Source organism: Capricornis sumatraensis, chromosome 3 (genome assembly GCF_032405125.1).
Source record: "Capricornis sumatraensis isolate serow.1 chromosome 3, serow.2, whole genome shotgun sequence".
Taxonomy (NCBI): Eukaryota; Metazoa; Chordata; class Mammalia; order Artiodactyla; family Bovidae; genus Capricornis; species Capricornis sumatraensis.
The window spans coordinates 123914742-123930883 of NC_091071.1; the positions used below are offsets into that span (position 1 = coordinate 123914742).

Below are 16142 nucleotides of genomic sequence, written 5' to 3' on the forward strand. Positions count from 1 at the left end.
AATAATAATTATAGCTAAAACAGAATTCAACTAACATTGTTCTAAGTGCCATACATGTATTGATTCATTTAACACTCACAACAACCCTATAAGATACCAGTGCTACCTGTATTATATAGATGAAAGATTTATAATACTTCAATAAAGATCTAAGTTCAGCTTTGGAAAAATAAGTTATGTTTGGCAAGGTTCATCAGTGAGGCTAGGAAGTTGGCCAGTTAAAGCAGGAAACCAAGAGAAGAAAGGGAAGTAGCAGCAGAAGCTTGTTTAGAGGCTTCCTGAGCCTTACTCCATTTTCTAAATAGAAGAATTTCAAACAAACCAACAAATCAAAAAAACTTAGGCAACTCTTTTAAGGTGTTAGTCAAAGGAAAACTATTTTCTATCTAGCTCTAGGTCAACAAATAATACCTTTTAGTTTTTGTGAAGGGCAAGATGTGGAACTTATATATATATTTTCATCGTGAAACATTAGCCTTTTCTAATCTTCAAAAGAGTACAGAAGTTCAGGAACTGTTCTAGTTAGAACAAACACAAAGTGCAAAAATTCCAATTTTTCCTTTCTATGGTTGACTATCTTCTCAATGGCTATGAGACCACACCCCATGGTAGGATAACTGCACCTGTCTAGTAGCCAAGAGGATGTCTAGGAGTAGTCTGACAACCCAAACACATGCTAAACTAAAGAGTCATTTTGTTGGTAGATATTTTGGTAGGCTATTGTATGTGTATAAAATGCTCGTACAGGGATAACTATATATGTTATATGACTTAATAGTCGAATAATTAACCTAATAGAAATGGTAATTAACTCATAGTTCCAAGAAATCATTAAAGATTTTAAAAATTATATAAGATGAAGAAAATAATCAAAAGTATTAATGAGTCACATTTTAATTCAATTTGCTGTCTAACTTTGTATTGGTCTTTCCAAACAAGGGGTTATATTTCAGTGGACTTGAAGCTGTTCTAAGTATTAGGAGTAACATCTGTCCACTCTCACCAGCTCATCCTTGAAAGTAGAAACTCCAGAAAATAATCTCTTACTTGGTTTACTTTCTACATGTGTTAAGTATACTATAAAATATATAAACCTTTAAACACTGGAAAGAATTTTCATAGGAAAAATAGAGAAACTAAGAAAAACCAGGAGGAAAATAATAACTGAATTTGTCAATAGCTTGGATGTCATTCTGAGAAGGGAGGCAGTCAAAACTGATAACTAGTTATATCTGACAGATAGGACAGTATCCAGGTTTATGACATTGATAAGTCAGACTGGAAATATTAGGGAGATGTAGTATTTGCTACTTTTCCTCCAAACCTAATTTCCCTTTTCCTAAATATATTTACTTTGACTCATCAAATTTAGTGACAGGTAACACTAAGTAGTAATAAAAACCATCTAAATGATTTGCAATTGTCTTAACTTGAGGGAAAAAAAAGTATACATATAATAATAGCTTACTCCATATTCTTCTGGTTAAAGAGAGATAAAAAAAACTTAAACACAAGACTGTGACATGCCAGAGGTCACATACTGGTAGGTTCAGCCACATTGCTTAATTACTAATCTAGTGCAATATTTTAAGATTCATTACATTACTAAATCTGATGATCCGTTAATGATGCATGCCCCTGATATACAACATTATTCCGTTAAACTTTGTGGTGGTGGTTTAGTCACTAAGTCATCTCCCACTCTTATGACCCCATGGACTATATAACATGCCAGGCTCTTCTTTCCAGGCAAGAATACTGGAGTAGGTTGCCATTTCCTGCTTTAGAGGATCTTCTGGACCCAGGGATCGAACACCGTCATCCTGCATTGCAGGCAGATTCTTTACGGATTGAGCCACCAGGGGAGCCATATTAACCTTTGTGAATCTATGCATTTAAAACTAATTGTTTCAGGGTATCGCCTAAAGAATTTGGGGGCAGGGGGAGCTGAAAGTGGACTGTATATAGGCTACATAGGCTCAGAGAAAAAGTCAGAGATTATCAGATCCACAGCTCTTTTCCTACAGGTCCCAAAGTAAAAATGGATAAAATTATACTAGGCTGAAAACGATTTAGAGAACAGGATCTGGATGCTTCTATTTTACAACGATGAGGCAGCTTTAAAATAGAGAAGCATCTACAATTTTGCTCTGAAGCAAACTAGTATTAGGGGAATCATTGTTGTTCAAAAGTATTTTTGAGATGTCACTGCACATTTTTAAAAGCAATTTTTCTAAAAGGAAAGCTGTCACGTTTTGGATTTTCCCCTTCTCTTTGCCCTCCCCCGAACTCCAATCCTCCAAATGGCTAAGCCGCATAGCTGAAAGGATTTTGCTCATTTTTTCCAAAACACTTCACATCTGGGCAGTCGCCAACCATGGAAAGTTTCAAGTAAATGTAACATTTGGGAGAAGGACAAGCTCGTCTGGGGCTGCCCTCGCGGGTCCGCGGCCCTCAGAGGCGTCGCCACACGCCCTTACCGGATAGCCGGGGGCCAGCGGCAAACTTGGACAGCCGAGCTTCGATGGCCAGGCCAGCCTCCAGCCACGACCAAGCCCACTGATGGCCGGCCCCTGGGCTGCAGGGGCTCTTACCCATCAGTTGCCCAAACAGTTTGAGGTCCCAGAGTCCAGGAGCCTATCCGTTTTGAAAAGGACGAGACCACTGGCCCCCAGTTTCTATCTGTGGCAGCCTCGGTCCTGACCAGGCCAGAGAGAAGGGGCTACTCTGGAGACCTGACTGCCTCTCCAGCCTCATATGTCAGCTTGATTCCACGCCCCGCCCCTCCCCCTCCGAACCACCCCCACCCACCCCTGCCGCCCATCAGCCGCCTGACACTCCGCGCACCAGGCGCCGAGAGAAATTTGACTGCATCAGTCACCAATCATAAGCGAGGTCGAGGATCTGAGCCAATCGGAGCTGGCGGAGGGGGCAGGCCGTCGGCGTCCTCCCGCCTCCTGGAGGGTGCGCGCGGAATGTCTCGGGCCCGCCCCTGCGCCTCAGCCTCAGTGCGGAGCCCTACGCGGTGGAAGGAGAAGCGGTAGCGGGCAGTCTGAGAAGCAGCGGTAGCGGGCATTCTGAGGAGCAGCAGCGGCGGCGGCGGCGGCGGCGGCGGCGGCTGTGGGAGCCGGAACCACACCCACGTCTCTGCCCCTGTCCTCTTTGCCCTCTGGCCGTCGCACCGGAGCCCGCATTCTCGGAAAAGAGCGGCCGCCCACGTCCGGAGCATCCTCCCCTGTTGAGCGGACGCTGACGGACCCGGCGGTATGATGCGACTCCGAGGCTCGGCGATGCTGCGGGACCTGTTCTTGCGCCCGCCCGCTGCCGGCTGCGCGGTTCTGATGCGGGCGCAGCCCCTCGTCACCCTGTGCCGGCGACCTCTGGGCGGGGGACGAACGGGCCAGGTGGCCGCCGCGCGGCTCTACCCGTGGTGGGGCGGGGGCGGCCGGTCGGCGGGGCCCCTCGCGAGGGGCCTGTCCAGCTCGCCCTCGGAGATCCTACAGGAGCTGGGCAAGGGGGGCACTCAGCAGCAGCAGCAGCCGCCGCCGCAGCCTGGGGCGTCGCCGCCCGCAGTCCCGCAGGCGCCCGGCCCCAAGAACGGCCCGGGGGAGACGGACGCATTCTCCAACAACGAGGGCAAGGAGCTGGTGCCTTCAGGCGAAAAGTGAGTGTCTACTCGAGGCGCAGAAGGCTTCGTCCCACCTGGGTCCCGGGCCCGGGAGGGGCCTCCGGTGGGGCGGGATGGGAGCGGAGGTTCGAGAAAGAGAAAGAGATGCCGGGCGGCCTGCGCCTTCTGCGCCATGTGATTAGGCCCGGCCCCGCCCGCGCCCCTCGCTGGGCCCTTACTTCCCTTCCCAGCCGCCGGGTGGAGCTGCCAAGGGTCCGGAGGACCCCTCTGGTGCCCCCCTCCCCTGACCCCCGTGCTGGAGCTGTGGCTGCGTGTCTGTCCCACGCCGCGCGTGCTCAGCGCCCCGGCTCCGGGCTGCAGTGCCTGGCCGCCCGCCCAACCCTTGGCGGTGATGCCACACGAACATCACCAAGTGACATTTAGGAGTCTGGCGATGGGCAAAGCCTGTGCCTTTCTGACTCCTTACTTCTCTGGGCTCGAGTTTCCTCTCTGCGTATCCCTCCTTCGATCTCTGCCACCATCTCTTGAGAAGCCTAGTGTAGCAGAATATTAACATTTCTAAAGTGGCTTCTTAAGGCTTGTGTAGAGCCATCTGGGGCACCGGAAATAACGTTTCCGCAATGAGATTAGGAGGAAAAGGGTCATGTGGCCTAGAAGACGGGGCACGCAGTACAGACCACCTGTTTGCACGGGGGGCCAACCAGCTTTGGCCCGTCTTGACATCTTACATGAGATGGGCGAGTTTTTGAAAATACATGTGAAAATAGCCAGGATTGAATGTGACTGGTAAAATGCTAACTCTGAAAACGAATTAAGTAGCTTTTGTGGTTTAAATGAATTGTGATAGGGTGATAACTCACCTATTGTGCACAGCACTTTAATCTTTAAACAAAATTGGGGTTTTTTTCTACGCAGTACGTGAGGCAGTTTCCTGGATATTTTGTCTTGCGTTAATATAAATGAACACAGAGCTTTTTTCCCACTGTAGGTAAATATTTACCTGTTTTCTTTTTATCTTACTGTTTTTCTGACTTTGTGCTGACCCTATGTGATTTGTTTTTTGCTCCTGTTCTTATATTGCTATCTTAAGTCAAACTGAAAGTGCCATTCTTATGCTTTAAATCTCAGACCTGGCTTAATGTTTCCTGTAATTGAAATGGGCACCATCCTAAAACATTCGAGCTAAAATTGTTTTCCCAGACTGAAAAATGTTACTTTAAAAAAAATCGCTTGGTGATGGGCCACATTTGTGATATTCTGTGATAAGGATTTTGCGCCCTTATGATTATGGGCAAGTCATTGAACATCCTCAGTTGGATGACCCAAATGTGGACACGTTCTGAAAAGCTAGACTTTTGTCATATCTCTGCATCTTTAACGTTTTTTGGAGACTAGAATTGTGTTTATTTGGTACTCACTTTACTTTTCTAAATTACCAGGCATGTAACTAGTGTAAGTACAGATGTCCAGAGTTACAGAATTGAAAGAAGAATGTGGGTTGTTCGATGGGAACGGCTTTCTCGAGAAAATGTCTTCCATCCTGTCTCTTCAATGGCTCTAGTGTCCCTCTTTTTTTCCCCTTTTTTGAGAAAATTGAGCTTTTGTGATTTACATGTTTTCTAGAAGCTTGTACCGCCATTGCCTTTGAAATAAATCATTTCTTAGCAGTAATTTTGGAACACTTACTTTGTCTAATGCTTATTGACAATTCTACATAAAAATGTCCCTTCCTGTTCCTCCTAGCCCCCAAAGAAAACCAGTCTACTGAGGGACTCCTTCAAGAATATTTGCTCAGATGTCCTGGGAGTTTGAATAGCCAATAAGATAACCTTGTTTACTGTATAGTTCAAAAGAGTCTGTTTTTGACACCAAAGTTTGGAGTAATAGCTAGATAAGTTTAGTAGCAGTCCAAGTATATGATAAACCTGAGAGCTTTCAATCAAGGATTTCAAGAGTGAACCCCAGCTATCTCCTATTTACAGATAAAGTGAAGATTACTGGTTTCAATGATTGTGAAAAAAATTTTAATCAGTTTAAAGATTCTATTTCTTGACTGATCTGGTTTCAAAATGTAGTTTCCTTCCCTTGACTTCATCCATTTTGCCTTTATGAGGTAAACATTTCTCTTATTCTGTGAGGTAAGGTTTCAGTTGATGCTTCCTTTCTTACATTCAGCTTCCAAAGTATAGATCATCCCTCAGTCAGCAAGTCACCTGGGATGCCAGCACTCACTCAGGATTCTGCCAGTTTCTGTAGAGGATTATTAAAAGAAATACCCATGTGAAAAATAAAAGGAGTTTAACATTTGTTATGTATAATTCTTCATTTTAAAAATTACATCATTTATTGTAAAACCTTACAAGGACATTAGCCTTTGAATTTCAGGCCAAATGAAAATTTTTTGTTTGGTTTCTGGAAAAAATTTATGTGAAACTGTGTGATATTATCTGTTTACCCTTTTGCCTTGCTTACCAGTAAGCTCAGAGTGAATTTAATTCTTAACCATAGTAATTTTATTAGTTCACATGGCTGGGATATTTGCTTTTCCTCCTTTCCTTGGTCTTATATTTTATTATCCATGCAATGTTACATTCTGGAAGGAGGTAGAATGTGAGTTATCTTTTTTCATAGTCAAATTCTGAACCATTGTCATCCAAGGCTATGCTATCTCTGTCAACAACTTCAATTCTGGTTTAGGTTACTGATCAAGGTTAAGATTTTACTACTGTCCTAAGTATGTTACAGGAAAATGTAATGATCTCTGCTCAGTTTTCCCTGCAGTGCTCTTATTTAATTTTGTTAGTAGTATTCCATCATTTTGGAAACCGCTTGACACAACTCTTGACTTTTTAAATTGTTCTCTTTTTCTGTGGCTTTTTTCTGGTTTGCTCACTGGGTATAAATCCTGAGGCTGTAAGGCCTCTGCTTTTCCCCCACTTGTCTGCCTTCTCAGCAGCATATCCTCTAATCTTTGTGTAGGTAATAGTTCATTTTTCATCCAAGCTTTGGCTTCCCAGGTGGCCCAGTGGTAAAGAATCCACCTGCCAAGTAGGAGTCCCAGGTTTGATCCCTGGGTAGGGAAGAGGCCCTGGAGAAGAAAGTGGCAACCCACTCCAGTATTGCCTGGGAAACCCCATGGGCAGAGGATCCTGGCAGGCTATAGTCCATAGGGTCACAAAGAGTCATATGCAACTTAGCGACCAAACAACAGTTTGATGACTTCAGATTTAAAATCTTCACCATATATCTGTTCTTTTGTCTCATTTCAACCTATTTTGCATGTTGTTTCAAGATTAATTACAGAGTTATAATCAAAATACCACTGCTTCCAGAAAACCAGTAGTGGATTGGGATGCACATTATATCAAACAATGCTATGTAGCATTTGAGATTTTTGATTAACTTTTATTTTATGCCAATGCTTGCCCAACATGAACATTTTTATCATACTGTCTTCTCTCTCAAGAATGCCATACTTCATTTCTGCAAAATGTAGATGTGTATATTCTCTTAGTGAAGGATCTCTGGGAAGGGTTAGCGGGTGGAGAAGAGGGAAAGTTTTTTAAAGTTACTTTTTGTTTGGGCATTATATTATTTAATTAGAAAAAGAGAAGGATGATTCTGGGAAAGTGTCAGTAGGTGTATGCCCTTTAGAAAATAGGTAATGCATACAGGGTACAATATCAAAAGTACTCCATTAAAACAAGATCATTTTCCCCCTATCAGATTGATAGATGTTAAACTAAGTGATGGAAAGGGTATGGGAAATAGGAACTCTTTACATTGCTGGTGGAAGTATAAATTCAACTATCTTGGAGGGCAGTTTGGTAGTAATCTGTTAAAAGCTGCACATCTTTGACGCAGTAATGCTGTTTGCTCAACTGTATAATTAAAAATATATTAAAAGTGAAAGTGCAAACAGATAATTTCAGTTAGCTTCAAATAGTATGATTTTGTTTTTGTAGTTCATATTTATTCTTAATAAATGGTAGCAGGGAAAGAATCATTACCTCATATTTTGTACGAATTGAATTTCAAAGTAAGGTTAAGTACTTAAGCATTTCAGCAATGTTGAATTAGGTCTACTATGTAGAATAGTACTGATGATGAAGTTGAAGCAATATTGGCATCCCATTCAGGTAATATATTGTTAAATAGAAAGACAGAACCTCTGTTTAAATAGGGGACAAATTCTGTTATGATCCTTTAATCATTTGCTTTTAATTTGTAAAAGTGAACATATTTATAATTCATTTAAATTGAAATCAAGATTAAAAATATATTTAATTCAGTCCCTGGGTCGGGAAGATCCCCTGGAGGAGGGTGGGCAACCCGCTCCAGTGTTCTTGCCTGGGAAATCCTATGGATAGAGGAGCCTGGCAGACTAAGAGTTGGACACCAAGAGTTGGACATGACTGAGCTACTAATAATTTACAATACAAACTTAAAAACCTTCCTTCATAACGAAAATATATTTAATTTTGGGTGTGGGACTTTGCAGTGAACCTTTCATTTTATTTGTGATTTGCTAAATATTTTTTTCTAGATTACAGTTATCAGTGAGTTGTAGTTTTGTTTGAATGCCCAACCATAATATACATGTTAAATTTTTTTGTGGCCTAATGTTTATTTTAAACCACATGCATCTATTTAGCTGTTGATAATACCGGGACATAGTCTGTAATAAACTGCATGCTCTTAATTAATAATATTTAGATGTCATTCACTAAAGGAGTTCCTGAAGTTTAGTCTACTTGAGTTTAGCTTCTTGTTTCTAGGCTTTATATTTTTTATAAAGTCTGCCTACCTAAAAATCAACTAACTTAGGGAGTTAGTCTTTTTTGGTGAAGACATTTGTATGTAGGGAAAAGTGGTGGTGGTGGGAAGTAGACACAATTTTAGTCTGAAAAAGATCAGGGTCACCTTGAAGAGAAATTTGTTGAAGATATATGTGGGTGTCTTCAAGTTTAAAGAAAAAATCAGTAAAAAAACGGCACTACTTCCTTCTTGTGATTTTGAAGTGCAGAAAAATTACAACTGTAGAAACCGAAAGTCTGCCTGTAGGATTTGCATTCTTTAAGCACCTCAGTCTTCAAATTCTTTATAAACCAAGGAGTTGCCTGCGTGTGCCATTTCACCATTGAGTCATTTGATACTAAGAGGAATGTTTAAAGCCAAATGAAGTAACTATTTTTATAAATAAATATCTAACTGTAGATTTCTCTAAGTAAGGTAAATAGTTTTCAGATAGAGATGCTGTTGCTATGATTTTATCCTAGAATCTACTCTGGTATAAATTACTTTAGTTGTGAAACACAGGTGCATAGAACCGAGAACGTCCCTTGGTGATTTTTAAACTTTAGAAAAATTTCATATTTGTACCTTTTTAGGAGTCCAGGTTAACAAAACTGAGGTGTAGATAGATTTTTCGCTAATATTTTTGGCGCAGTATCATGCTTAGAGAAAAGTGGGGAAAAAACTTGTGTTCCATAGAAGTGGAATGGTTAAGTAAATTATGGCACATCGACATGAGAGTTTATTATTCAGTCATTTAACGTGAATACAGATACTTTTTAGGAATATAGGAAAATATAATGTTAAGTCAAAAGTTATAATACAAAATTTTCTATGCAATTTGATGTCAAGTCATCTTAAGCTTTTAAAAAATGCTTAGAAAAAATAGTAGAAATAAGCCAAAACGATGTTAGCAGTTGTTGGTTTGTGAGAACACATGTTTTTCCTGCCTCCATATAGTTAACTTTTAAGATTTCTCATTATGATAACTTCTAATCAGAGAAAGCATTTTAAGTTTGTGTATCTCTACCCTGCTGTCCTGGTTTGCTATCCTGATATCCTTTTTTCTAGTATATATAACAGTATTATTGATTGAAAAATGTTCTGAAGAAGATTGTGAATGGGTTTGTAAAGCTCCTATTATCGGCATTATCCAGTTGTATTCTCTTTTATCCTCAAACATCAAAGTTTTAAATTTCTTAACTGTTTTAGGTGTAAGTCTCATAAAATGTTGCCTGTTTTTCTGCCATATTAAAACATTGTAATGAATAGAGTTTAACATTTCTTAGGTTCACTAGAAGGGGATATTACTATACTGTGCTAAAATACAGTGATGCTCCAAGGCAAGTGTGGCAAACTTTCTCTCAAATAGTGTATATTTTTGGCTTCACAAGCTACCTGGTCTTATTAAAGGTATTCAAAGCATCTGTTGTAGCAAAGAAGGCATAGACAGTAGATTTGAGTAGGCATGGCTTTCTTGCAGTAAAACTTTATTTACAAAAACTGGTGTCCCTTACTGTAGTTTGCTGTTAGTAGCGCTTACACTGAACTGTATTTATTTGTGCAAGATTTTCTCTAATACCCTGGTTTTAGTTAGAATGGTTTGCTCTTCTGTGAATTATTGTTATCAGTTGCTACATTTTGTTCTTGGCCTCCCTGTCTCCAGTTCAGCTATTTTCCCTCATTCTCACCTTCTATACCCAATTCCCCTTACCTTTTCTTAAAAAAATGGGGTAAAATTAATGTAACATAAAATGTACTGTTTTGACTGTTTTTAAATGTACAGTTTCATGGCATTAGGTACTCCCATTACTTTTTTAGAGAACCCAGATAATTAAGCTTTATATGTAAAATATATCTAAATCCTTTATGTCTACATTATGTAGTCCTGAGTGAGTAAAAGTTTATGAGTTTTAGTATAGGAACTTAGGAGGAAATTTATAGGAATGTAATTTACAGGAATTTTGAGTAGCTCAAAAACTGAGAATTAGAGTTGGAAGTGATTTTAAAGACATCTATTTCCACCTCATTTTACATAGGTTATAAACTGGCTATAGTTATTAAATGACCTAACCAAGGTCATGCAATGTTAGGACTTACTTTGTTTTTTCTTCCAGTATTAGGAGATTAATATAACGCTTTATAAGTTTTTAGGTTTAGTATTGAAAGAGACCTTAAAAAGCCATCTCCCCAGCTGACGTTTTTTCCCTACTGTTATACTTGCTACAGGTTGTTATCCATCTGTTTGAATACTCACTGATAAGAGAATTTATTACCTTTGAAGGCAGCACATACCATTTTCAGAGTTACTTTGTTTTTCCTTATGTGTAGCTGAAATCAGCCTTTTGTTAACTTTAACCTATGTATTTTAGTTATTTTGAGGAAGTCATCTCTTGTGTGGTATTAGGGTAATTTCAGTGATAGAATTCACATATCTGTATTTTTACAACTAGAATGACTTGTTAACAGATACTTCCAACCATGGTTGGAAGAACAAACAGAGCTGGACATGTGGGATTGATCTGCCCAGGTCCTCACTCTCACATTGAAGGCAAGCAGATTGTACCCTTGGGTTAGACTCATGAAGTTGTACATGTGGACACTTTGGCAGCCTGGCCACTTCTCACATAAAGCTCACTTTTGTGTTTCTTACTTTGACTTGCTTTTGAATAAATTTAAATAAAGTCCAGCTAAAACAGCTGCCTCATCTCATTCTTGCTTTGTATTTTACAAGATGCAGTTTTAACAAGGCAGAATAACAATTTGGTCATCTAATGTAAGTCGTTTCCCTGTTAGCATTTTGGTTTGAAATTCTTCAATAGGTAAGGAATCTCACCTTTCTTTATTTTGAATAAACTCCAGGTATTCCTCCTAAAATTGAGTGTAACAGCTCAGCACAGCTGGTGTGGCATAGCAGAAAGAGTCTGGGATTAGGAACCAAGTACTGACTTCTAGGACTAAATCTGGTCCACCCACTTGAGTTGTGTGACATTGGCCATATTACTTGACTTTCTCTGTAATTTGGGGACAGTTTACCCACTTTGCTTTATCACTTGGAGTTTTAAGATGAAACAATAGGAAGTCCTTTTAAAGTAAAGCTTTAAAAAATGTAATTTTTTAAAAAAATTCTCTAATACTTAGCCTTGGGGAGAAATGATTTAGAGGTATCACTTTATCAGACTTCAAATGGTATATGATCAGCCACTATGATTTCAGCTTTCAACCTCACAGTTTCAATCTGCCAGTTTACTGGTGTTATGGATGTTTATATTAATCAGATCACTCTAAAATCAAAATAATAAACTGATTTAAAAACAGCTCTAAGTATTTTTTTTCAGATAATTGTTTTAAAATGAAGCTACAAGTAAAAACACCAAAGCATTCTTTTTATTCTATTAGTAGGCATCCTTTTTTTTTTTTTACTTAGTTGAAGAACTTTTTGATTATCTAATAGGTTTACTATACTCTGTTATACATTTGAGTTATATGGAGTTGACAAAAGAGATATTACCCCAGCCTTTATAGTTTGGAAAGGTGAAGTAATATGAAACATTATTTAACAAAATAAGACAAAGTAAGTTGTTTTCTATTTTTTCCCCCTCTTGTTTTGAGTTCATTTTCCTTCTTAGATTTGATAATGGAGTTTTTTTACTTAGAAACTTTTGATAGCATAGATAGTACATAGCCAATTTATAAACTAAATATCAGACTAAGGAGTTTTAATTGTACTTTTGTATTGAGAAACTGGTTGAACAGTAGTCAGAGACAGTGTGGCTTCCTGTTTGCAGAATTGGTAAATTTATAAATTTCTTGATCAGTCAGGCAGTCAGTTCAGTCGCTCAGTCATGTCCGACTCTTTGCGACCCCATGAATTGCAGCATGCCAGGCTTCCCTGTCCATCACCATATCCCAGAGTTCACTCAAACTCATGTCCATCGAGTCAGTGGTGCCATCCAGCCATCTCATCCTCTGTCATCCCCTTCTCCTCCTGCCCCCAATCCCTCCCAGCATCAGAGTCTTTTCCGATGAGTCAACTCTTCGCATGAGGTGGCCAAAGTATTGGAGTTTCAGCTTTAGCATCAGTCCTGCCAAAGAACATCCAGGACTGATCTTCTTTAGAATAGACTGGTTGGACCGGCTTGCAGTCCAAGGGACTCTCAAGAGTCTTCTCCAACACCACAGTTCAAAAGCATCAATTCTTCGGCGCTCAGCTTTCTTCACGGTCCAACTCTCACATCCATACATGACCACTGGAAAAACCATAGCCTTGACTAGATGGACCTTTGTTGACAAAAAAATGTCTCTGCTTTTGAATATGCTATCTAGGTTGGTCATAACTTTCCTTCCAAGGAGTAAGCATCTTTTAATTTCATGCCTACAATCACCATCTGCATTGATTTTGGAGCCCCCCAAAATAGAGTCTGACACTTGTTTCCACTGTTTCCCCATCTATTTCCAATGAAGTGATGGGACCAGATGCCATGATCTTCGTTTTCTGAATGTTGAGCTTTAAGCCAACTTTTTCACTCTCCTCTTCACTTTCCTCAAGAGGCTTTTGAGTTCCTCTTCACTTTCTGCCATAAGGGTGGTGTCATCTGCATATTTTGAGGTTATTGATATTTCTCCCGGAAATCTTGATTCCAGCTTGTGCTTCTTCCAGACCAGCGTTTCTCATGATGTACTCTCCATATAAATTAAATAAGCAGGGTGACAATATACAGCCTTGACGTACTCCTTTCCCTATTTGGAACCAGTCTGTTGTTCCATGTCCAGTTCTAACTGTTGCTTCCTGACCTGCATATAGGTTTCTCAAGAGGCAGGTCAGGTGGTCTGGTATTCCCATCTCTTGAAGAATTTTCCAGTTTATTTTGATCCACACAGTCAAAGGGTTTGGCATAGTCAATAAAGCAGAAATAGATGTTTTTCTGGAACTCCCTTGCTTTTTTGATGATCCAGCGGATGTTGGCAATTTGATCTCTGGTTCTTCTGCCTTTTCTAAAACCAGCTTGAACATCTGGAAGTTTACTGTTCACCTATTGCTGAAGCCTGGCTTGGAGAATTTTGAGCATTCTTTGGCATTGCCCTTCTTTGGGATTGGAATGAAAACTGACCGTTTCCAGTCCTGTGGCCACTGCTGAGTTTACCAAATTTACTGGTATATTGAGTGCAGCACTTTCACAGCATCATCTTTCAGGATTTGAAATAGCTCAACTGGAATACCATCACCTCCACTAGCTTTGTTCGTAGTGATGCTACGTCCATGAATCAAGGCAAATTGGAAGTGGTCAAACGAGATGGCAAGAGTGAACGTCGACATTCTAGGAATCAGTGAACTAAAATGGACTGGAATGGGTGAATTTAACTCAAATGACCATTATATCTACTACTGTGGGCAGGAATCCCTTAGAAGAAATGGTGTAGCCATCATGGTCAACAAAAGAGTCCAAAATGCAGTACTTGGATGCAGTCTCAAAAACTTCACGGCAAACCATTCAATATCACAGTAATTCAAGTCTGTGCCCCGACCAGTAATGCTGAAGAAGCTGAAGTTGAACGGTCCTATGAAGACCTACAAGACCTTTTAGAACTAACACCCAAAAAAGATGTCCTTTTCATTATAGGGGACTGGAACGCAAAAGTAGGAAGTCAAGAAACACCTAGGGTAACAGGCAAATTTGGCCTTGGAATACGGAATGAAGCAAGGCAAAGACTAATAGAGTTTTGCCAAGAGAATGCACTGGTCATAGCAAACACCCTCTTCCAACAACACAAGAGAAGACTCTACACATGGACATCACCAGATGGTCAACACTGAAATCAGATTGATTATATTCTTTGCAGCTAAAGATGGAGAAGCTCTATACAGTCAGCAAAAACAAGACCGGGAGCTGACTGTGGCTCAGATTATGAACTCCTTATTGACAAATTCAGGCTTAAATTGAAAGAAGTAGGGAAAACCACTAGACCATTCAGGTATGAATGACCTAAATCAAATCCCTTATTATACAATGGAAGTGAGAAATAGATTTAAGGGACTAGAACTGATAGAGTGCCTGATGAACTATGGAAGGAGGTTCATGATATTGTACAGGAGACAGGGATCAAGACCATCCCCATAGAAAAGAAATGCAAAAAAGCAAAATGGCTGTCTGGAGAGGCCTTACAAATAGCTGTGAAAAGAAGAGAAGCGAAAAGCAAAGGAGAGAAAGAAAGATATAAGCATCTGAATGCTGAGTTCCAAAGAATAGCAAGGAGAGATAAGAAAGCCTTCCTCAGCAATCAATGCAAAGAAAGAGAGGAAAAGAACAGAATGGGAAAGACTAGAGATCTCTTCAAGAAAATTAGAGATACCAAAGAAACATTTCAGGCAAAGATGGGCTCAATAAAGGACAGAAATTTTTGGTAGTCTCCTCATTTATTGGTTGATTTATATATAACTCTCAACCCTGAAAATTAGGTATTTTAACAGCTCGTGGGTAGAAACAGGCACCCTAAGTCATATATCCTATGCTCTGGCTATTTGCTGTTCTTTGTAAATACCTAGTGAATGTTTACTTTCATTGCTGTGGGCATTCTGTTTCCTTTGCTGATAGTCCTCTTCGGTTGCCATGTTTCCAGCTCCTACCCATCTTTTAAGTCTAGCTCAGATTCCATCCTCCCCCGAAACCGCCTTATTAGTTCATAGTGACTAATTTTCCAGTGATTGGATCCCATTGTTTGTTTCTTGTAATTCCTCATTATGTATGTCTTCTCCTTCCTTTTTAGATTGTAAGCAGGGACTAGTATAATGCTGTACATGTTACAAATGCCAGTTAAATACATGGGATTGTTCTTTTTTTTTTTTAAAGAAATTTCTATGTTTTAGGCAGATATTTTGAGAAGGTAAAGTATGAGAAGGAAGGGGTAAAAGAAGGAACAAAATGATGGTGAAAAGATCTTAAAGGCAGAAATTAAAAAGGACAGAAGAATAAAAGGGAAGAACTTTAAAAGTATAGAACAAGGACTTCTTTGAATTTGCACATCTTCTATGTATACCCATTTTAGTTGTTGAGTGTTATAACTATTTCATGTTGGTAAAAATTCATAAAGGCAAAAGTCGAAAAGTAAATGAGGGAGAATAAAAGGGAAAATTTTTTAAAGTATTAAAAAAGAACTTTTCTTGGAATTTGCACATCTATGTATACCCATTTTAGTTGCTGAGTGTTGTAACTATTTCATGTTTTTTCCCCCTACAGAATCTGAGGGCTTATCACCAGTTGTTGGTACTATAATTTGAAAACCTGTTCAGTTCAGTTCACTTGCTCAGTCGTGTTCGACTCTGGGCGACCCCATCAATCGCAGCACAGCAGGCCTCCCCGTCCATCGTCAACTCCTGGAGTTTACCCATACTCATGTCCATTGAGTCGGTGATGCCATTCAGTCATCTTATCCTCTGTCGTCCCCTTCTCCTGCCCCTAGTCCCTCCCAGCATCAGAGTCTTTTCCAGTGAGTCAACTCTTCGCATGAGGTGGCCAAAGTATTGGAGTTTCAGCTTTAGTTAGCATCAGTCCTTCCAATGAACACCCAGGACTGATCTCCTTTAGGATAGACTGGTTGGATCTCCTTGCAGTCCAAGGGACTCTCAAGAGTCTTCTCCAACACCACAGTTCAAAAGCATCAATTCTTCGGCACTCAGCTTTCTTCACAGTCCAACTCTCACATCCATACATGACAACTGGAA

The 16142-nt window shown here is 40.0% G+C and overlaps 1 protein-coding gene across 2 annotated transcripts in view; it reads left to right on the top strand.

Moving 5' to 3' along the window:
* The first annotated feature begins 3266 nt into the window (after positions 1 to 3266).
* GLS (glutaminase) overlaps positions 3267 to 16142 on the top strand; it is an 87268-nt gene continuing 74392 nt past the window's right edge. For both annotated transcript variants that reach the window (XM_068966998.1, XM_068966999.1), the window contains exon 1: positions 3267 to 3664. In XM_068966998.1, coding sequence (XP_068823099.1) covers positions 3267 to 3664 — 398 coding nt within the window. The remainder of the gene's footprint in view (positions 3665 to 16142) is intronic.